We start from the raw sequence: 22,439 nt of genomic DNA on the forward strand, positions 1-22,439 counted from the left end.
CCAGCTAATTTTTGTATTTTTAATAGAGACGGGGTTCCACCATGTTGGCCAGGATGGTCTCGATCTCTTGACCTCCTGATCCACCTGCCTCGGCCTCCCAAAGTGCTGCGATTATAGGTGTGAGCCACTGTGCCTGGCCCATCAAGGGCTAATCGTGACATATACCAGGCTTGGAGACCCAGCTGCAAAATTCCAGAGATTACCTTAAGGTGGTTAGTCAACAACCCAGCCATTGTTGAGATGATGCCAGCCCCCACTCCAGGCAGACCACAACTCAAGATAGCCACCAGAGCAAGCCACAGAGACCTGAAACCCTGTACCACTCCCGCATGCCTCCCATTCTAAGTTCCCTTTTTAAGCCCCTCTCCCCAGCCTAAAGTTCAAAATGATTTATTTAAGGTACCAGCTTTGGCCATTTCCCCATTAATAGCTCTGGAATAAAGTCACTTTCCTTTTACTGCATCTCCTCCTTGTTATTGACTTTGCAAGTGGTGTGCAGCCAAGCCTGCATTCAGTTACAATAAATGGGAACTAAATCTTGGATTCACATGGACAAAAAGATGGAAACAGTGACACTGGGGACTCCAAAAAGGAGGAGGAAGGGGCAGGGGCAAAGGCTGAAAAGCTTGCTTTTGGGTACTATGTTCACTATCTGGGTGACAGGATCAGTAGAAGCCCAAACCTCAGCACCATGCATTATACACTTGTAATAAAGCTGCATATGTACCTCCTGAATCTAAAATTTTAAAAAAAGATATGCCTTAAAACATGTCCATAAGCAGGCCAGGTGTGGTGGCTCACACCTGTAATCCCAGCACTTTGGGAGGCTGAGGTGGATGGATCACCTGAGGTCAGGAGTTCGCAACCAGCCTGGCCAACATGGTGAAACCCCATCTCTACTAAAAATACAAAAAAACAATAGCTGGGCATGGTAGCGGGTGCCTGTAATCCCAGTTATTCGGGAGGCTGACACAGGAGAATCACTTGAGCCCAGGAGGCGGAGGTTGCAGCGAGCCGAGATTGTGCCATTGCACTCCAGCCTGAGTGACAAGAGTGGGACTATGTCTCAAAAAAAAGAAAAAAAAAAGTCTATAAGCAAATCAGTTGGGAAATGTTGTTTACGGTATTCCAAGACGTCTTTTTTTTTTTTTTTTGAGATGCAGTCTCGCACTGTCGCCCAGGCTGGAGTGCAATGGCTCGATCTCAGCTCACTGCAACCTCTGCATCCCAGGTTCAAGCGATTCTCCTGCCTCAGCCTCCCAAGTAGCTGGGATTACAGGCGCCTACCACCACGCCCAGCTAATTTTTTATATTTTCAGTAGAGACAGGGTTTCACCGTGTTAGCCAGGATGGTCTTGATCTCCCGACCTTGTGATCCACCCATCTTGGCCTCCCAAAGTGTTGGGATTACAGGTGTCAGCCACCGCACTCGGCCTCCAGGACTTCTTAGAGCCTTTACTGTAAACCTAAAGATCACACCTGTAATCCCAGCACTTTTGGGAGGCCAAGGTGGGCAGATCACAAGGTCAAGAGATCAAGACCTTCCTGGCCAAAATGGTCTCTGTAAACCCTGTCTCTACTGGAAAAAAATACAAAAAGTAGCTGGGTGTGGTGGCGTGCACCTGTAGTCCCAGCTACTTGGGAGGCTGAGGCAGGAGAATCGCTTGAACCTGGGAGGCAGGTGTTGCAGTGAGTGAGACTGCGCCACTGCACTCCAGCCTAGGTAAAAGAGCAGACTCCGTCTCAAAAAGGAAAAAAAAAAAAATTACAGAAAATAGCAAACGAATTGGCTGGCCTTTCCAGACTAACTTTTTATCCTGTCCCTCCTCTTTCTGACTGTATCAAGTGAATAATTAATGGCAGAGCTCTTACCATTGGTATCAGTTTCAGGAATACCCAAATTTTCAGATTTGGGGATACTTGCATATACACAGTAAGATATCTTGGAGAAGAGACCCAAATTTAAACATGAAGTTCATTTACGTTTCATATATACCTTATAGCCTGAAGGTAATTTTACACAATACTTTAAATTAATTTGTCCTCCAATTTAATTCCTTAAAACATTTTTAATTTTATTATAAAGTAACACTTCCAGGATATGGACTTGCTGTGGTAGGACTACGTAATCAGGCCGCTCAAAAATGCCTGCACTTGAGGCTCAGCATTTAAAAATGAATGTTTATATGTAACAAAAATTAAATGATGTATTTTTTGTATTAAAATTAAAGAAATATGTTGGATAATCGTTATAATAAAGACTATGCTCTAAGAATGGGGATAAAAGCTGTTGGGTGCCCCTTGGTATCATCATTTCGTAGAAGATCATAGTTGTAAACAAGCAGAAGGATGATGTAATCTCTGAAAAATTTAGAGATGAATCTCTAAAAAATTTTTAGATTCAGGAGGTACATAATTAAAACCGGGTAAACCACAATAAGTGTGTTCCAGCAATTTGTCAAGTTATTTGTCCAGGTCTATTACAGCTACTGAGCAAATGGGTTGGCATGAATAGTTATGTCCTTAATGTGTACATCATTAAGAGGTCGATAAGTCTTCTCATTTACTGGCAACTTCTCCAACTCATCTAGAGTTTCCAGACCATCTATTACCCTGAAAGAGAAACAATATAACATATGAAAATTTCCTTAAATTGAAACATGATATCCATATCTATGACAATTACAGTCTCCTTAAAAGAAATCAAGTCTTACAGATCTCTGAATTCTCTAGTTGAATGTACAACAAAATATTGATTTTCCATCATAGATACGGATCAAAATTCAGAAATAATTTACTTTTATGCCCTTAATTAACAATACAAAAGGTAGGAATATTTCCACCATAGTACCTAAAAGTATATTCTACCCCATTCATACACTGACACAGAACAGCTACCAATGGGACTAATATAACCAGTGAAAGGGAAAACAAACTGTTTTTCTACACTTTCACACTTCCAACACCAAATGTGTGGGTTTTCCCAATTCTCCAATTCTCTGGGTATCCCACAACTTAATTATTTTTTCAAAATTTTATTTATTTTTTTAAAGACAGGGTCTCACTGGGACTACAAGTGCATGCCCCCACACCTGGCCCTACAATTTAATTGTGACACTAACTACAAAGAGTGAACAGAGACGCCGGTTAATCCCACAAGACAGCCCCTACTACTTCGGATGCCAGTTCCAAGTCCTGGTTGTGATCTGTACTATCTGACTAACCAGATATGCTTTGGGATTTTTCATGCCCCCCGGCTCTGTTCAATAATTTTCTAAAATGGCTCATAGAACTTAGGAAAGCACTTTATTTATTATCGGCTATTATACAGGTTACAACTCAGGAACAACCAAATGGAGGAGATGCATAGGGCAAAGTCTGAGAGGGGGGCACAGCGCTTCCATGCTCTTCTCAGGGTGTGTTACCGTCTCAGTATCTACTTGTGTTCACCAACCTGGAAGCTCTGAAACCCTGTTTAGGGTTTTTACGGAGGGCACATTAGGTAGGCACGATTAATTAAATCACTGGCCACTGGTGACTGGAACTCAATCTCCAGCCCTTCTCTCCTTCCCAGAGGTCAAGAATAGGAGGTCACTGAATGTTCCAGCCCTCTAAAAATACATGGCTGATTCCTCTGGCAACCAGCCCTCCATTCTGAAGCTATCCAGAACCCCACCAAGAGTCACCTCATTAGCATAAACTCAGGTATGGTTGAATGGGGCTTATTATGAACAATAAAATATTCCTTTCACTCCTGTCACTCAGGAAATTGCAAGGTTTTTAAAAGAACCATGCTAGAAACAAGGGATGAAGTCCAAATATGTATTTCTTATTACAACACACTAGTCATAAAGATTTCTGTGTTACAGGAAATAGCTGGAGAAAGCTAGTAGATGACACTATTATCAATGTTGCCCTACAATGAAGAGTCCTGAAGTAGGTGACCACCCCACTTTGTCCTTGTTTTTGTTTTTATTTTTTATTTTTTGTGAGACGAAGTCTCACTCTTGTACCCCAGACTGGAGTGCAATGGCGCGATCTCGGCTCACTGCAACCTCCACCTCCCGGTTTCAAGCGATTCTCCTGCCTCAGCCTCCCGAGTAGCTGGGATTACAGGAGCCTGCCACCATGCTCGGCTAATTTTTGTATTTTTAGTAGAGATGGGGTTTCAGCATGTTGGCCAGGCTGGTCTTGAGCTCCTGACCTCAGGTGATCCGCCCACCTTGGCCTCCCAAAGTGTTGGGATTATAGGCATGAGCCACCGCACCCGGCAGTTAATTGTTTGTTTATAGTATTTCTTTCTTTTTTTTTCCGGAGATGGAGTCGCACTCCCCTTGCCCAGACAGGAGTGCAGTGGTACTATCTCGACTCATTGTAGCCTCTTCCTCCAGGTTCGAGCAATTCTGCATCAGCCTCCCAAGCAGCTGGCACTACAGGCACATGCCCCCATGCACAGCTAATTTTTGTATTTTTAGTAGAGATGGGATTTCACCACGTTGGCCAGGGTGGTCTCAAACTCTTGACCTCAAGTGATCTGCCCACTTCAGCCTCCCAAAGTGCTGGGGTTATAAGCATGAGCCACCGTGCCTGGCCTAATTACGGTATTTCTACTTTTTGCTTCTGGGTAACAATAAGAAGTAATAAAAATAGGAGAAGAGAAGACTAACAGTTAACTCAGCCTCTAGCAATCCCACTTCATGTTACCACCAAGAAAAAATATATTGAGAGCTATTCTTCAAATACAAGTTTTGGAAATTTCAGTCTAAAACATTTACTAAGAAAGAGTGGCTTTTGGCCGGGCACGGTGGCTCGCGCCTGTAATCCTAGCACTTTGGGAGGCCAAGGCGGGTGGATCACAAGGTCAGGAGATTGAGACCATCCTGGCTAACACGGTGAAACTCCGTCTCTACTAAAAATATAATAATAAAAATTAGCCAGGCGTGTGGTGGTGGGCGCCTGTAGTCCCAGCTACTTGGAAGGCTGAGGCAGGAGAATGGCGTGAACCCAGGAGGCGGAGCTTGCAGTGAGCCAAGATCACACCACTGCACTCCAGCCTGGACGATAGAGCGAGACTCTGTCTCAAAAAAAAAAAAAAAAAATTAACAGATTTGCATTTTATCTTGCATTTTCACAAAAAGGGCACTTCAACCAAAAGATTTTGATTTTACCCCTAAATGTAGACATTTAAGTCTTTAAATTATAAGTCTTAAAAGCTTTCTCACCTTCTGGGTCAGTAAGAGAAACAGAGAATATAGAAAACATAGGTTTCAGGTAAAAAGTTAAAAAAACCCGGCAGGTAGAACTGAGGCAGTTTAAGTAGAGTCAAGTATCTGGGAAACGGACCCCTTGGAGAACTAGAGGAAAGTTACTGGATCATCTTCCCAGAAAAATCTGTGTGCATCTGTATACAACAAACAAGGAATTAATGAACCTAAGGTTAATCTTTGTTCTAAACTCTACAGTTTTGTCACAAATCCAGTAAAATGAGTCCTGGTAATAACTGAACAATAATTTTGAATGATGGGTTAAGGGATAAAATAAGAGGGAAACTGGGTTATTTACAAACAAAAAAACCAAACTACTAGGTGTTGTAATATTTTTTTTCCTTGATTATTATTGTGTAAATTAGACACATGTATATGGAATGAAAAAGAAAAGATCTGTCTAGATCTCACTGCAGCCTTGACTCCCTGAGCTCAAGCAATCCTCCCACTTCAGCCTCCCAAGTAGCTGGGAACATAGGTGTGAGCCACCACACCTGGATAATTTTTAAACTTTTTTGTGGAGACTGGGTTTTGCTATGTTGCCTAGGCTGGGAGTCCTCTATTTTTAATTAACCTAACTTGGCATCCAAACTATTAAATAGAACAAACTCTAGAATTGTGCCTTGGTTTATTAAGCATGATAATTATTTGTTGAATGAACAGACAAATTGACTTCCCACTGATTTATAAAAGGAACTCCCATATATAGTACTTTTAACAGATACCCTGGCAGAAAGTGCAAAACACCTTCCTAGGAGCCATTCTTCTTACTCAGAGAAATCTAATTTTAGTAAGGGTGGCAATGTGGCTGAAATATATTTTCTACCCTCCACTGTAGGTAAGGAGTGGTCACATTACTAAGTTCTGGGTCTTCTGGGAAAGTTCTTTTTTTTTTTTTTTTTTTTTTTTGGAGACAGAGTCTCACTCTGTCACCAGGCTGGAGTGCAGTGGCGCAATCTTGGCTCACTGCAATCTCCGCCTCCGGGTGCAAGCCATTCTCCTGCCTCAGCTTCCTGAGTAGCTGGGATTATAGGCGCACACCACCGCACCCAGTTAATTTTTGTATTTTTAGTAGAGACAGAGTTTCACCATGTTGGCCAGGATGGTCTCGATCTCCTGACCTCATGATCCACCCTCCTTGGCCTCCCAAAGTGCTGGGATTACAGGCGTGAGCCACTGCACCGGATTTTTTTTTTTTTTTTTTAGAGATAGGGTATCATTCTGTTGCCCAGGCTGGAGTACAGTGGTGTGATCTCAGCTCATGCAGCCTTAAATTCCTGGGCTCCAGTGATTCTCCCACCTCAGCCTCCTGAGTAGTTGGGATTACAGTTGTCTGTCACCACACCTGGCTAATTTTTAAACTTTTTTATAGAGATGGGTTCTCATTACGTTGCACAGGCTGGTCTTGAACTCCTGACCTCAAGTGATCCTCCTGTCTCAGCCTCCCAAAGCACTGGGATTACAGGCCTGGGAAAGTTCTGTTAATTAAAAAAGCTGAATCAGCTGGCAAGCACCTTTTGTCTTTCCTCCTCTTTCCTGCCTGATACACAGAAGTTTTGATAAAAGCTGTGCTGCCAATATTATGACAGAGGAGACTAGAACACTGGTAACAAAATGGAACCACCATGCTAGTCCATCTTGTTTAAGCCACTATTTTTCAGATCTGTTAGTTGCTGTGAAATGCTATTATTAATGAAAATAGACCAGCCTGGGCAACACAGTGAGATCCTGTCTCTACAAAAAAAGTGTTTTTTGTTTTGTTTTTTTTTAAAGTAGCTGTGCATGATGGTACACATTTGTGGTTCCAGTTACTAAGGAGGCTAAGGTGGGAGGATCACTTGAGACCAGGAGGTTGAGGCTGCAATGAGCCATGATTGTGCTACTGCACCACACTCCAGCCTGGCAAGAGAGCCTTTCGTCTCAAAAAGAAAAAGAAAAAGAAAATAGATATACTATGTTAATTTGCATAACAATGTTGAAAAAATTACTGGCCTCTTTTATAAAAATAAGGAAAATAAGGCTCAGGGAGATTATAACTTTCCCAAGGCCACAGGGTTGCTAAGCAGTAGACTTAAACTCCAGGTACATTTAGCTCTCACACTCTCACACTCTTCTTTTTTTTCTTTTCTTTTTCTTTTTCTTTTTTTTTTTTTGAGGCAGTCTTACTCTGTCACCCAGGCTGGAGTGCCACGGCATGATTGTGGCTTACTATAATTTCCATCTCCCAGGTTCAAGCAATTCTCCTGCCTCAGCCTCCTGAGTAGCTGGGCTACAGGTGTGTGCCACCACACCCGACTAATTTTTTAAAAATATTTTTAGTAGAGATGAAGTTTCGCCACATTGGCCAGGCTGGTCTTGAACTCCTGACCTCAGACAATCTGCCCACCTTGGCCTCCCAAAGTGCTGGGATTACAGGTGTGAGACATTGCGCTCTGCGTCACTCTTTTCAATATTAGTTATGCTACTATCACAGCTGAGCATATGCACCTGCGTTGAAATGCTAAAAGAAAACCATAACCAGAATACTCACTTCCCAAATACGGTGTATTTCATGTCCAAATGTGGCTGTTTGCCATAGGTGATGAAGAACTGAGATCCATTGGTGTTCGGGCCATTATTAGCCATAGATACAACACCTCTAACACTGTGCTGAAAAAGACACATCAAAGTATTAACTGTGCTTTTATATAACCATCCCAAATATAGTATTCAGGCACACCTTTGTCTTCTTTTTTAAAAATATTTTGAGATGGGGGTCTCACTATGTTGCTCAGGCTGGTCTCTAACTCCTAGGCTCAAGTGATCCGCCTGCCTTAGCTTCCAAAGTGTTGGGATTACAGGTGTGAATCACCACTCCAGCCAAGACATTCACTCTTTGCCTTCACAATATTTAAGGGAGCAAGAAAATATTTAACCAACTTTTATTACGGGTAATCCAAATGTTCAGTTTCTACTTTTTCTGTATACTTGAAAACTTGTATGTAAAAGGTTAATATATCAAATCATACTTCTCAATTAATTTCATTTTCACTTTGAAGAAATACAGCCATGGACGCTTTTTGCAACACCAACAAATAATATAAATAATCCTTACATTTATATTAAGGAATAGTGTGCTGGAATGAAACGATCAGGTAGGCAACAAAACCAATTTGCCCACAATCTCTTCTCACATATAATGGACTCTTGCTAGTTTCTTTATCTGTAAAACAAGGGAGGCTGGACTAGTTCAAGGGTCTATTCATAATTCAGATGCTCACAAGGGTCAAGCAGATAAACTGACAATTGGGAAGAATGTAAACATTAAAGAGAGATGAAGTCTGGCAAAATGAATAGGCTATCTCTTAACTAATGGCATTAAATATATTTTTTTAAACTAATGGGCCATAGAAAATGCATCTGTGGGTGTTCCACTCATGGGCAGTCAGTTTATAACCCCAGGACTGAACAATCTAAGAAAGGTCTCAGCTAGCTCTACTATCATATTTGTTTACCAGAGACTGTGTAGAGAAATTAAAAGGACCTTACTGATAAGAATGAAGATATAACTGTGAACTATGTTACAGGGAGGTGCCTGTAATATACTACAAGTAACTCCACCAATTACTCTAGCTTTAGCTATTCATTGGGTGACGCTAGTAAGTCATAGAGATGCACCTATATAAAAATATTAATGCTTGTTTCCCTAAAAGGTGTTTACCACTCAAATGTAATATTTAATACATATACATGTAATATTTAATACATACACATGTAATATTTAATACATACACATGTAATACTTAACACATATACAAAAATATAGTTAATAAAAATATAAGTTAATAAAATAAGCACCCATTAATGTATTTCCCAGCTTTCAGAGTTAAAATTTACCAATTCATTGGATAATGGGAGCTCAAGAAAAAATAAAAGTTACCAATTAATTACATATATCTATGTGCTCCTCTCCATCTATTACCTCAGCCTCTACAAGAGGTAACCACTATTCTAATACTTTTTTTTTCATTTTTTCCTTTTTTTTTTTTTTTTTTTAGAGACAGGGTCTCGCTCTGTCACCCAGGTTAGAGTACAGTGGTGCAATCACAGCTCACTGTAGCCTTGACCTCCTAGGCTCAAGCAATCCTTCCACCTTAGCCTCCTGAGTAGCTGAGACTACAGATGTACACCACCATACCTGGCTAATTTTTTGACTTTTAGTAGAGACAAGGGCTCAATATGTTGCCCAGGCTGATCTCAAGCTCCTGGCCTCAAGTGGTCCTCTCACCTGGGCCCCCTAAAGTGCTGGGATTATAGGAGTGAACCACTGTGCCCAGCCCTAACACATTACACATGCCTAAACAACACATTCTTTCCTTTTCCTTCTGAATATAATTACATCCTAACATTTTAGTCTTCTGGGAAATGCTCTCTACAAATAACACTGTTACAGTTCTAAGGTCATACCTGTACACATAGCCATAGTTTATTACTGATTTTTTACTGATATTTCACTGATGAATGTACTGCAATTTATCCACAATCTACATGGTGATTTATCTACAATCAAGGGACATTTGGGTTGTTTCTAGACTTTTGCTATTACAAACACTATATCAGAACACTCCTGTACACATCTCTTGGTGCATACTTACAAGTTTCCCTTGAGTAAACATTTGGGAATGGATTCCTGGGTCAGAAGATATGAACAGTCAATACATATCTATAACCTTGGTGTATAAGGTGTATAATACATAATGGTTCTTTTTTTTTTTTTTAGACAGAGTCTTGGTCTGTCACCCAGGCTGGAGTGCAGCAGCACGATCTCAGCTCACTGCAAGCGTTGCCTCCCGGGTTCATGCCATTCTCCTGCCTCAGCCTCCCAAGTAGCTGGGACTACAGGCACCCGCCACCACGCCCGGCTAATTTTTTGTATTTTTTGCTAGAGATGGGGTTTCACTGTGTTAGCCAAGATGGTCTTGATTCCTGACCTCGTGATCTGCCCACCTCAGCCTCCCAAAGTGCTGGGATTACAGGCGAGCCACTGCACCAGGCATGTAATGGTCGTTAACTCTGCCTGCAAAAGAATCATCTAGGAACCTTAAAATATAGTCTCAGTCCTAACCAGCCCTACTGACTGTTTATTTTTAGGAGGGCAAGGCCGTGATCTGTTATAGTTTTAAAACTTCCAGCCAATTGCAGTGGCTCATTCCTGGAATCCCAACAGTTTGGGAGGCCAAGACAGGAGGATCATCTGAGTCCAGGAGTTTCAGACCAGACTGGGCAACAGAGCGAGACCTCGTCTCTACAAAAAAATCAGAAATTAGCTGGGCATGGTGGTGCACTCATGTGGTCCAGCTACTTGAGAGGCTGAGGCAGGAGAAACTGCTTGAGCTCAGGAGGTCAAGGCTGCAGTGAACCGTGATCAGGCCACTGCACTCAGCTTAGGCAACAGAGTGAGACTCAGTCTCAAAAACAAACAACAAAGTTTCACAGGTGATTCTGTCATAGCCAGTCTCTGGTTTTCAACTGGTATATGGAAGCAGTCATTAATGTAGTAATTAATACCTAAAAAATTGTTTAGTTATTCATTCAGGAAAAAGTTGACTTTTCAAAAAGTTTATCACCTCCCAGCCTCAAATCCTGTAACAAAACTAATATATTTCCTTACAATAGAAAAGTAAAAGAAACCAGCTTGGGCAACATAGTGAGACACCATCTGTACAAAAAATACAAACATTAGCTGGGCATGGTGGCATGCACCTGTAGTCCCAGCTATTCTGGGGGCTGAGGTGGGAGGATCATCCGAGCCCAGAAAATTTAGGCTGCAGTGAGCCAAGACTGCATCACTACACTCCAGCCTGGGGGACAGAGTAAGACCCTGCCTCTAAAAAAAGGTTTTAAAAAAAGTAAAACGAAAAGAAATTATTCCTAGTCTTATCATCCAGAGATAAACACTGCAATGAATTTTTTTTCAGAAATTTTGTGGGTACATTTTAATGTAATGTAAATATAATAATACACTTAAGCTGCATATTTTGATTGAATAGACTTTTTTTTTTGAGACGGGGTCTTGTTCTGTGCATGATCTTGGCTCACTGCAGCCTTCATCTCCTGGGCTCAAGCAATCCCCACACCTCAGCCTCTTGAGTAGCTGGGACTGCAGGCACATGCCATTACAACAGGCTAATATTTGTATTTTTTTGTAGAGATGGGGGTCTCACTATGTTGCACTGGCTGGTTGCAAACTCTTGGCCCCAAGTAATCCTCCTTACTGGGCCTCTCAAAGTGCTGGGATTACTGTACCCAGCCCTGATTGAGGATACTTCATCGCTCTTTTTCTAGTCGTAAAGTTGTCATTCTATGGAGATACAAAGTTTGAAAGACCACATAATAAGTCATCAGCTGAAGGCATCTCTGGGAAGTGGAATTGATTTTTAAAACTAGGCATGCACTAGTTTTTTATTTTAGACAAAAAAAAAAAAAAAAAAAAAAAAGACTCCACAGAGGTTTGAAAAACACACAAAAATATAACAAAGAAAATTAAAAATCCCTAATTTTACCATGGTAAAGACTATTTATATGCACTTCTCTTTAACCTAGTTGTGATCTACCACAGGTATTAAGTCAGATTAATACAGGGATATTCAAACATCTAACAGAAGATGATAAAAGCTGGGTACTGATAATGGGCAACATTGCAACCAGGAAGTTTGATAGTCTTTCCTCCCCACTCTCAAAAAAGGCCACTGTTTCATGTCATTCAATATGAATTTTATGGTGAGATATTAAGCCTCTTTGGTACACTACTAGTTAAACATTTCAGGTTAGATTCAAAGATGAACTCAATATCAAGAGCCATGTGGTAGTGGGATTCCATTATACGTCAGGCTAGGACCACCATTTATCAAGTCTCCCCGACATCATTTGTCAAATGTACAAAAACTATAAAAAAGTCTACTCATTTTGCAATGATGTTAACTTGTATTACTATAACACGTGTATCAAAGTTTCCATGCATAAGCAAGGCATGAAAAAACAGATTTTTGGTCGGGTGTGGTGGCTCACACCTGTAATCCCAGCACTTTGGGAGGCCAAGGCAGGCGGATCACCTGAGGTCAGGTGACACCAGTCTGACCAACGTGGTGAAACTCCATCTCTACTAAAAATACAAAAAAAATTAGCCAGGTGTTGTGGCATATGCCTGTAATCCCAGCTACTCGGGAGGCTGAGGCATAAGAATCTCTTGAACCCGGGAGGCGGAGGTTGCAGTGAGCCGAGATCTCGCCACTGCACTCCAGCCTAGGCGACAAGAGTGAAACTCCATCTCAAAAAAAAAAAAAAAAATTTTTTTTCAAAAATTTTTTCAAAAAATAGATTTTTAAAGCATTGAGGATTTACCTTAAGATATTCACTGTATTCATCCTCAAACTTCTTGCCCCATATACTGCTGCCGCCTCTTCCAGTTCCTATGTTACAAGAGAAGCAAATCGAAAGAAGTATTTAATTAAAATTGATAACAAGTTCATTTCCCAAAACTTAAGGAATAGAGTTTGACTGCTTAAATATAAACAAAATTTGATATGGCCTCTCCTAATTCCCCAAATTTAACTTCACAGACCTGAAGATTAAAACAGACCTACAAAAAACAAAACAGAATAACCCTTCTTGTAAATATTGTTCATACATATATTGTAGCATGAAAAGCTTCACAAATTTGCGTCTTATCCTTGTGCAGGGGCCACGCTAATCTTCTCGGTATTGTTCAAATTTTAGTATATGTGCTGCCAAAGTGAGCACAATATTGTTCATATTTTAGGTGTAGGTGCTAATAATTTCTGCTTTAAAATTACACCATGGAATACTATGCAGCCGTAAAAAGGAATGAGATAATGTCCTTCGTAGGGACATGGATGCAGCTGGAAGCCATCATTCTTAGCAAATTAACACGGGAACAGAAAACCAAACACCGTATGATCTCACTCATAAGTGGGAGTTGATCAATGAGATCACATGGACACAAGGAGGGGAACAACACACAGCAGGGCTAGTTTGGGGGTGGGGAGCAAGGGGAAGGAGAGCATTAGGACGAATAGCTAATGCATGCTGGGCTTAAAACCTAGATGACAGGCTGATAGGTGCAGCAAACCACCATAGCACACATATACCTACATAACAAACCTACATATTCTGCACTTGTAGAACAGAACTTATTAAACAAAACAAAAACTCCACGTTTTTAATTCCTCTTCTTTTACCCACTTCTTCATACTATACGTTCAGTTCCTTAGATCTTAGTTAATGGAATAACTTACCTGTTGGATCTCCTGTTTGAACCATGAAACCCTTGATATTCCTATGAAATATACATCCATTGTAGTAATTACTGGCACAAAGAGCCAAGAAATTCTGAAGAGAGTAAAAATAATGATTGAGAAATGATGCAGCAGAAACCGAGTTAAGACAAAGAACCAATCATATTTACTGAAAACCTGATAGCAGCATATTTAAACTATGACTTTTGGCATTACGTTGGATGTCATTTCCCTGCCTAGAACACTTCAATAGCTTCCTTCTCCTTTTGGAATAAAATACAAAATCTTCGGCCAGGCATGGTGGCTCACTCCTGTAATCCCAGCACTTTGGGAGGCCGAGGTGGGTGGATTACCAGGTTAGAAGATCGAGACCATCTTGGCTGCGGTGAAACCCCGTCTCTACTAAAAATACAAAAAAATTAGCTGGGTGTGGTGGCAGGTGCCTATAGTCCCAGCTACTCTGGAGGCTGAGGCAGGAGAATGGTGTGAACCCGGGAGGCGGAGGTTGCAGTGAGCCGAGATCACACCACTGCACTCCAGCCTGGGTGACAAAAACAAAACAAAACAAAACAAAATCATCAGCAGGGCCTAACAAGCCCTGCAGTACCTGGCTTATCTCCTCATCACATATACTAAGAACTGCTTTCTTATTGTTTACTACCTAAACCCCATCAGCATTCTGACAATTAATCCAAAAGGGGCAGCTTTTCTTACCTGGGGGACTTTATACCTGATATTTCTATACCTGGAATTTTTTTTTTTTTTGTAAAGACAATGTCTCCCTATGTTGCCCAGGTTGGTCGTGAACTCCCGGGCTCAAATGATCCTCCTGCCTCAGCCACCCAAAAAGTTGGAATTACAGGTGTGAGCCACTGTGCCTGACCTTGGAATTTTTTAAAATTTTATTTCACAACCTTTTCTGAATCTGAATAGCTGGAATATTATTTTTATACCTCTTTCCAGAGATGCCCTCATACCTTTGCATTTAGTTTAAGTATTAGTTTATTGGCTACGTCTGCCCTCACCTTCTTCCTTTCCCATTAATCTCTATCTTAACACTTAATTTTTTTCAAGGCATTATCACCTTTTAGAATTACTTAATTTTAGGCCAGGCACAGCAGCTCACACCTGTAATCCCAGTACTCTGGGAGGCGGGAAGATCACCTGAGTCCAGGAGTTCAAGACCAGCCTGGGCAACATAGTAAGACCTCATCTCTATCTTTAAAATAAATAAATAAATAAAAATAATTTCTTAAAAATATAATTACTTAATTTTCCTGCCCTGCTTATTTTCACAACTAAAATATTGGCTCCATGAGGGTAAGGAACGTCTGTTGCTCATCACTGTATCTCCAGACTCTGGGGTAAGATAGCCTTTCACAAATAATGGTTTTTTTGTTTTGTTTTGAGACAGGGTCTTGCTCTGTCACGTAGGCTGGAGTGTAGCCATGTGATCAGAGCTCACTATAGCCTTGACCTCCTAGGCTTAAGCAATCCTCCCACCTTGGCCTCCCTTGTAGCTGGGATAACAGGCTCATACCACCATACCTGGCTAATTTTTGTATTTTTTTGTAGAGATGGGGGTCTCACTGTGTTGCCTAGGTAAGTCTAGAACTTCTGAGCTTACCTCAGCCTCCCGAAGTGCTGAAATTATAGATGTGAGCCACCATGCCCAGCCATAAATAATCGTTGAATAAATGAATATATACAGGTGACTCTTCTTCCTTCCATCCTTGTCATTTAAACAGGTGAAACAGGCCGGGCGCGGTGGCTCATGCCTGTAAACCCAGCACTTTGGGCAGCCAAGACGGGTGGATCACCTGAGTTCAGGAGTTTGAGACCAGCCTGATCAACATGGTGAAACCCCATTGCTACTAAAAATACAACATTAGCCGGGCATGGTGGCTGGCACCTATAGTCCCAGCTACTCAGGAGGATGAGGCAGGAGAATCCCTTGGACCTGGGAGGCGGAGGTTGCAGTGACCCGAGACTGTGCCACTGCACTCCAGCCTGGGCAACAAGAGCAGAACTCTGTCTCAAAAATAAATAAATAAATAAATATAAACAAACAGGCAAAATAATGTATAGAACAGGTTAGGCATGGTGGCTCACGCCTGTAAGCCCAACGCTTCAGGAAGCTGAGGTGGGGAGGATGGCTGGAGATAAGGAGTTCGAGACTAGCTTGGGCAACATAGTGAGACCTCATCTCTATAAAAAATTAAAAAAAATTAGCCTGGCATGGTGGCACACACCTGTAGTCCTATCTACTTGGGAGGCCAAGGTGGGAGGATTGCTTGAGACCAGGAGGTTGAGGCTGCAATGAGCCGTGATTGTACCACTGCATTCCAGTCTGGGAGACACAGCAAGACCCTGTCTCAAAAAATATATATATACACAACAATTCTTTAATATAATATTCTGCCGGGCACAGAGGCTCATGCCTATAATCCCAGCACTTTTGGGAGGCTGAGGCAGGCAGATTACCTGAGGTCAGAAGTTTGAGACCAGTCTGGTCAACATGGTGAAACCCCGTCTCTACTAAAAAAATACAAAAATTAGCTGGGCATGGTGGTGGGTGCCTGTAATCCCAGGTACTTGGGAGGCTGAGGCAGGAGAATTGTTTGAACTCCAGAGGCGGAGGTTGCAGTGAGCCAAGATCATGCCACTGTACTCCAGCCTGGGCGACAGAGCAAGACTCTGTCTTGAAAAAATAGAAAAAAGGCCGGGTGCGGTGGCTCATGCCTGTAATCCCAGCACTTTAGGAGGCTGAGGTGCATGGATCACCTGAGGTCAGAAGTTTGAGACCAGCCTGGCCAACATGGTGAAATCCTGTCTCTACTAAAAATACAAAAATTAGCCAGGCATGGTGGTGCACGCCTGTAATCCCACTTACTTGGGAGGCTGAGGCAGAAGAATTGCTTGAACCCGGGAGGCGGAGGTTGCAGTGAGCCGAGATCGCACCATTGTACTCCAGCCTGGGGGACACAGCAAGACTTTGTCTCAAAAAAAAATAAATAAATAAAAAATAAAAGAAAGAAAAAAAGTAATATAATGTCCTAATGATTATGTTTCCCGAGGAAAATCAGTCAAAAGAAAAAGATACTGGCTACTCTATCGTTACTGAAAAATTATCTACCTTCTCTTTGATCCACATTTGACATTGAACAAACAAGTGGAAATCAGGCCAGAAGTTATGATGGCTGGTTTTCCTTAACAATGGTTTTACAGAAAGTTTTGTTGTTGTTATTTAGGTTAGATTATTCAATTCCAAAGTGGTTATCTTGTTGTATTAACTGAAGTTGAATATGTAAATGGTACTTACCTCACATGTTTTGGGTGTCCTCTCACAGAAGACTTCAATTTTAATATCACCTACATCTGTATGCAGTGTCACAGACTAAAAAGGAGAGAAAATGTGAGAACAAATGAAATTTCTTTAGGTGACTTTATGCATTGTTTATTTCCCTATGTGGATATTCAAGATGATAATCTGAAAAAAAACAGACAGAAATACTGCTTCAGAGATGACTCGTCCACAAAGCAGCTCTTAGAGCTAAGTTGTATTTTTTCCTCAAAATTGATCTCAACATAGAGAAAAAACTCCAGAATATAAATGTTAGGGTTAAGTAGTATCCATGATAAAAATTTGGAAGTAAATATTTTGATGGAAAGATTTTAACTTTGAATTTTATCAAGAAAAATAAAAACAATTGTTATGTATTATTGATGTACATGGCAATTCACCAACATCCTTATTTATAGAAAAATGATGAGAAAATGATCTTTCAAAACATAATTTCCACCATTTTCCTTAGGTAATTTAATTCTGAGAAATAAGGTTAAAAAATAATTCCTTTCTCGACTAACAAAAATATAACAAGTGTCAGTGTTTCTAAAATCCTAAATGCTCAGAGATAACCACAGTGCTTTCTTGCTTGCTTTTTGTTTTTGTTGTACCTGTTTTTCTGTAACCTGTATACCCCTTGATATAATACTGTATTCCAGAGAGGGAGAAAACAATTTGGAGGGTTCCTTTTCCATTTCTCCATTTTTTTTTTTTTTTTTTTGAGATGGAGTCTTGCTCTGTTGCCCACGCTGGAGTGCAGTGGTGTGATCTCTGCTCATTACAATTTCTACCTCCTGGGTTCAAGCAATTCTCTTGCCTCAGCCTCCCAAGTAGCTGGGATTACTGGCATATGCCACAACACCCAGCTAATTTTTGTATTTTTAGTAGAGACAGGGTTTCACCATGTTGGTCAGGCTGGTCTTGAACTTCTGACCTCAAGTGATCAACCTGCCTAGGCCTCCCAAAGTGCTGGGATTACAGGTGTGAGCCACTGCGCCCAGCCTTCTTCTTCTTAAATAGTATGTAGCAGTTAGAGAATATGACCAGGTTAAAGATGTGTGAGGGAGAAGCAGGGCACTATTCTCATTGCTTTTTCTACTTCAGGTTCTAGTTGCCCACTTTATTTTATTTTTTTAAAGTAGAGACAGGGTTCTCACTATGTTGCTCAAACTGGTGTTGAACTCCTGGGATCAAGCAATCATCTCACCTCAGCCTCCCAAAGTGCTGGGATCACAGGTGTGAGCCACTGCGCCCAGCTTAGTTGCCCACTTTAGATCTAGAGCAAAATAATCCAATTAAAATTGTCAGACCTGTCTATTCTCTTCTGCTCCTTCAACTCTCCCTTTCCATTTCTATCTATCTTGTAATCAGCCTTTCTCCATAAAAGGTAAATTCTGGCCGGGCGTGGTGGCTCACGCCTGTAATCCCAACACTTTGGGAGGCCAAGGCGGGCAGATCATTTGAGGTCAGGAGTTCGAGACCAGCTTGCCCAACATGGCGAAACCCTGTCTCTACTAAAAATACAAAAAATTAGCTGGGCGTGCTGGCAGGTGCCTGTAATCTCAGCTACTCGGGAGGCTGAGGCAGGAGAATCACTTTAACCCAGGGGGCAGAGGCTGCAGTGAGCCGAGATTACGCCACTGCACTCCAGCCTGGGCAACAAGAGCGAAACTAAATTCTGAGCATTTTAAGTGACAACATTAAAGAATTTTAAAGTAATTTTGTGTATTTTTTAAAAGAATTATTCCATATTAAGTGGAATAATGGTATACAATTTCTCTATCTTGCCACTGCAATTTCCATGCACTTTTATTGCCCTTGACTGAATTTCTAAAAATTACTTACAATGAAAGACATTTCATAAAAATTGTTCAAAACTTACCATTTTTCCTCTTAGTGGTTTCAGGAAGGACTACGTAATTTCTCAGAGCCTTACAGCCAGTTTAAAAATAAGTCTCCAGTCCCAAAAGAAAAAAAGAATTAGGCTCATTTTTCTGTCTTAACTCACACACGCTCATCTTTACTGCACATTTTAAATAAAAATCCTCGCCGGGCGCGGTGGCTCACGCCTATAATTCTAACACTTTGGGAGGCCGAGGCGGGTGGATCACCTGAGGTCAGGAGTTCGATACCAGCCTGGCCAACATAGCGAAACCCCATCTCTACTAAAAACACAAAAATTAGCCAGGTGTGGTGGCACACGCCTGTAGTCCCAGATACTCGGGAGGCTGAGGCAGGAGAATCACTTGAACCCGGGAGGCGGAGGCTGCAGTGAGCCAAGATTGTGCCACTGCACTCCAGTCTGGGTGACAGAGCGAGACTCCGTCAAAAAAACAAAAAATAAAAATAAAAAAAATACTCTAATGGCAACCTCTACGTAATAAAAACCCAGCTACAGAAGTAATGACGAGAGATCCTACCCGATTCAAGCCTCCCCATCTCCTACTTGCCCTGCTTGCTCTTCTTCAAGAGCCTCATTGCAAGTCCCCCAATAACCCAGATACTCTTAGGGTCTAGGCATTGGGTGTCCCTTTTGCCTGGAATTCTTACACTCGAACATCTCTACGGCTGATTTCCTCACCTCCACATTTCTGGTTAAATGTCAAGTTTAACTGACCTGATAATCCTACATAAAACTGCGTTAGCCCTTTAGCCCTAGGACATTCCTATTTCCTTCTCCCACAGCACTTATCACTAATATACTATGAACTTCTTCTTTTTTTTTTTTTTTTTTCATTTTGAGACGGACTCTCGCTCTGTCGCCAGGCTGTAGTGCACTGTGGCACGATCTCGGCTCACTGCAAGCTCCGCCTCCCGGGTTCACGCCATTCTCCTGCCTCAGCCTCCCGAGTAGCTGGGACTACAGGCGCCCGCGACAGCGCCCGGCTAATTTTTTGTATTTTTTAGTAGAGACGGGGTTTCACCGTGGTCTCGATCTCCTGACCTTGTGATCCGCCCGCCTCAGCCTCCCAAAGTGCTGGGATTACAGGCGTGAGCCACCGCGCCCGGCACAGCCGTTGTTAAAACAGGAAAAATGTAATCGCAGATGCCAGCATAGGTCTGTTAGTTCAAAATCATAGTTTCTTTGGGCCGGCGGAAGTTGGGCGCGGGACCCAAGAGAGAAAACGCCCCTTACCGCCTCACCTCCTCCTTCCCCTCTCCTTCCTATCTCAAACCAAAACGACAATGTAATTTATCCCCAACTGGAAATTTGAAAGTGAAACGGAGCTCTACTAATGCACGGGGAAGAGAAATGTAAGGCGAGAATTACCTGGCCAACCTCAAGCAACACTTTACACTCGGCTGCCAAACGGAAAGGACCACTTCCGCCCAGCTCTCTCGCTACGGGGAGCCCATTGCCACAGCGCCCGGAGCGCCGACGCAGGACCGGAAGTGACGCAGCGAAGTTTCCGGGACTGGTGAGTAGTGGGCGATTTAAAAACCCGCGAGTGTAGTTGTGACCTTCGCGGTAGGTGCCGGTTGGGGTCGGCTGTGATTGTTGTGTTGGTGCTGCAGAGCAGAGCAGAAGAGGTTGGGTCAGAAAACTGCCCTGCCGCACGAGAGCACAGCGCACTAGTGGGTCAGGGGTCCTGACTCAGACTTACTGGCTGTGTCTCGTGGTTTTTCACTGCCCTGGAAAAGGCCTGAAGTGGCGCTGAAATGAGGCATAGATGAGGTAACGTTGAGGGAGCGGTTTGCAACTTGCAAAGGGGCCCTACTGATGCTACTTAGTAGTAAACAGTGCTTACTTTAGGACAGGAGCTGTTTGCAGCTTTACATATAAATCTCGCGATATTGTGGCCTGGGCACTACTTCCTTTTAGGAGGAAAATGCATAGGTAAGTCATTTACCTGTTGTTGCACAGCTCTGGCTCTCGGATTCAGACTGGCTTCAGAGTCGGTGCTCTTAACCACCATACTATCCTGCCTCCTGTTGTCGTTGTTGACTGTGGCCATGTAGCCTCGCAGTTTCCTCATCTGTTGCAGTAAATAACTCAAAACCTGAATGGTGGCCCACTAGGGTTTCACTTTCGAGCTTGCCAGATGTAGAAGATGCTGGAGAACGGAGTACTATGAGGACCATTAGAAGATCTTCCAAGGCCGGACGTGGTGACTCACGCCTGTAATCCCAGCACTCTTGGAGGCCGAGGCAGGTGGATCACTTGAGTGCAGGAGTTTGAGACCAGCCTGGGCAACATCGTGAATCTCTATCTCTACTAAAAATACAAAAATTAGCCAGGTGTGGTGTTCCGCGCCAGTAGTCCGAGCTACTCAGGAGGCTGAGGTGGGAGGATCTGCTTGAGCTCAGGAAGTCGAGGCTGCAGTGAGCAGAGATCACGCCCCTGCACTGCAGCCTAGTCAACTAGTGAAACCCTGTCTCAAAAAGAAAACAAAAACAAACTTACAAGACCTCGAGTGGTTTTTGGAGACCCCGTATCACTTCAAATAATGTATTAAATAAGCATCCTCATCTCATTAAATAGAAACGTTGAAAAATTGCTTTTGGAATAATTGGCTTGTGGATATTTCATCAAATTTACAGTTGGCTATGCTTTCTTATTGTGCATACTATGAAATGCTTTTCTTCAAACAGTTTATAAGTGGTAGGTTTAAGAATGGGGTTGACAGCATTATCTTTTGTGGTTATTTGATTAAACATTTACTAATTGTGCATATTTTGGAGCCAGCAGTTTTTTTCTACCTTTCCATTGCCCTCCCACCTTTCCTCTTTTGCCAACCTTTTCAGTTCCTTGTTGGATGTAGATATTTAGAAGGCTTACAGGCTACATGGGAAAAGTACCCTATACCTTAACCTCTTCCACCTCTTGAGCCTGGCCTTTGTGTAGCAAATGTTGCTTAAGGGGCAGTGGCTTCTCCCTTCTTCTGCCTTGACCCTGCCCATTTGTAGAGTGACCTGCCTATGTATTCCTTGATTTTTGATTCTGATAAAGCACTTGACATTTTAAACATTCTTTTTTTTTTGAGACGGAGTCTCACTCTGTTGCCCAGGCCATAGTACTGTGGCACGATCTTGGCTCACTGCAACCTCCACCTCCCCGGTTCAAGCGATTCTCCTGCCTCAGCCTCCCAAGTAGCTGGTACTACAGGTGCACGCCACCATGCCCAGCTAATTTTTGTATTTTTAGTAGAGACAGGGTTTCACCATGTTGGCCAGGATGGTCTTTATCTCTTGATCTCATGATCCTCCTGCCTCGGCCTCCCAAAGTGCTGGGATTACAGGCGCCCCGCCACATTATTCTGTTTTTTGGTAAAGCACATTGTAATGTCAGTATATACCACCCCAACTCCAAATTCTGTTGCAATCAGGGGAGGTGAGCAGTGTCATTCTATGCAGTAAGCAGTTAGTGCTGGCTTATATTAGCGATACTGAGATTTATTAAAGATAGTTCCTATTCCATAGTAGCTTTAGCATAATGGGCACACACAATAATGAGAATACTGAGGGGTTGGGAGCCTTGGGAAGGATGCTGAAAAGGGAGGTCAAGAAAAGTTTTATTTAAGAAGTTGAAGGGGG

At 42.3% G+C, this 22,439-nt stretch overlaps 2 protein-coding genes and 1 non-coding gene across 38 annotated transcripts in view; 1 reads left to right on the top strand and 2 right to left on the bottom strand.

Annotated features, from left to right (window-relative positions):
• The window catches only part of NIF3L1 (NGG1 interacting factor 3 like 1), a 105,353-nt gene that overhangs the window by 4,914 nt on the left and 78,000 nt on the right, over positions 1-22,439 (top strand). For 12 of the 34 annotated variants that reach the window (XR_012421357.1, XR_012421359.1, XR_012421356.1 and 9 more), the window contains exon 1: positions 20,300-20,742. The gene's annotated coding sequence lies outside the window, so the exon portion shown is untranslated. Of the gene's footprint in view, positions 1-20,122; positions 21,508-22,439 lie in introns of those variants that run through there. The other 22 variants (XR_012421361.1, XR_012421360.1, XM_074009702.1 and 19 more) reach the window with 5 other exon arrangements.
• Positions 2,050-20,285, bottom strand: PPIL3 (peptidylprolyl isomerase like 3). 3 transcript variants are annotated; one of them, XM_005573898.4, is made up of 7 exons: positions 20,176-20,285; positions 18,787-18,861; positions 16,881-16,955; positions 13,559-13,652; positions 12,645-12,712; positions 7,795-7,913; positions 2,050-2,613 (listed from the first exon to the last, which is right to left on the bottom strand). In XM_005573898.4, the coding sequence occupies exons 2-7, from the start codon at positions 18,787-18,789 to the stop codon at positions 2,487-2,489; spliced, it is 486 nt and encodes a 161-aa protein (XP_005573955.1). In that variant the 5' UTR covers positions 18,790-18,861; positions 20,176-20,285; the 3' UTR covers positions 2,050-2,486. The 3 variants fall into 3 exon arrangements, with proteins under 3 accessions (XP_005573955.1, XP_045224299.1, XP_073865826.1); XM_045368364.3 differs by lacking the exon at positions 20,176-20,285 and adding an exon at positions 19,654-19,713; XM_074009725.1 differs by lacking the exon at positions 2,050-2,613 and adding an exon at positions 5,228-5,401.
• On the bottom strand, positions 12,937-13,043 carry LOC123568099 (U6 spliceosomal RNA). The gene has a single exon (XR_006691328.1). It is a non-coding gene; the product is annotated as a U6 spliceosomal RNA (small nuclear RNA).

Source organism: Macaca fascicularis, chromosome 12 (assembly GCF_037993035.2).
Source record: "Macaca fascicularis isolate 582-1 chromosome 12, T2T-MFA8v1.1".
Taxonomy (NCBI): Eukaryota; Metazoa; Chordata; class Mammalia; order Primates; family Cercopithecidae; genus Macaca; species Macaca fascicularis.

Bases quoted from the DNA above. Each gene is read 5' to 3' on its own strand.
- PPIL3 (XM_005573898.4), bottom strand. The intron at 13,653-16,880 runs GTAAGTACCATT...TACTCTCTTCAG, and splicing joins GGACACCCAAAACATGTGAG to AATTTCTTGGCTCTTTGTGC. The intron at 2,614-7,794 runs GTGAGTATTCTG...TTTCTCTTTCAG, and splicing joins AAATACACCGTATTTGGGAA to GGTAATAGATGGTCTGGAAA.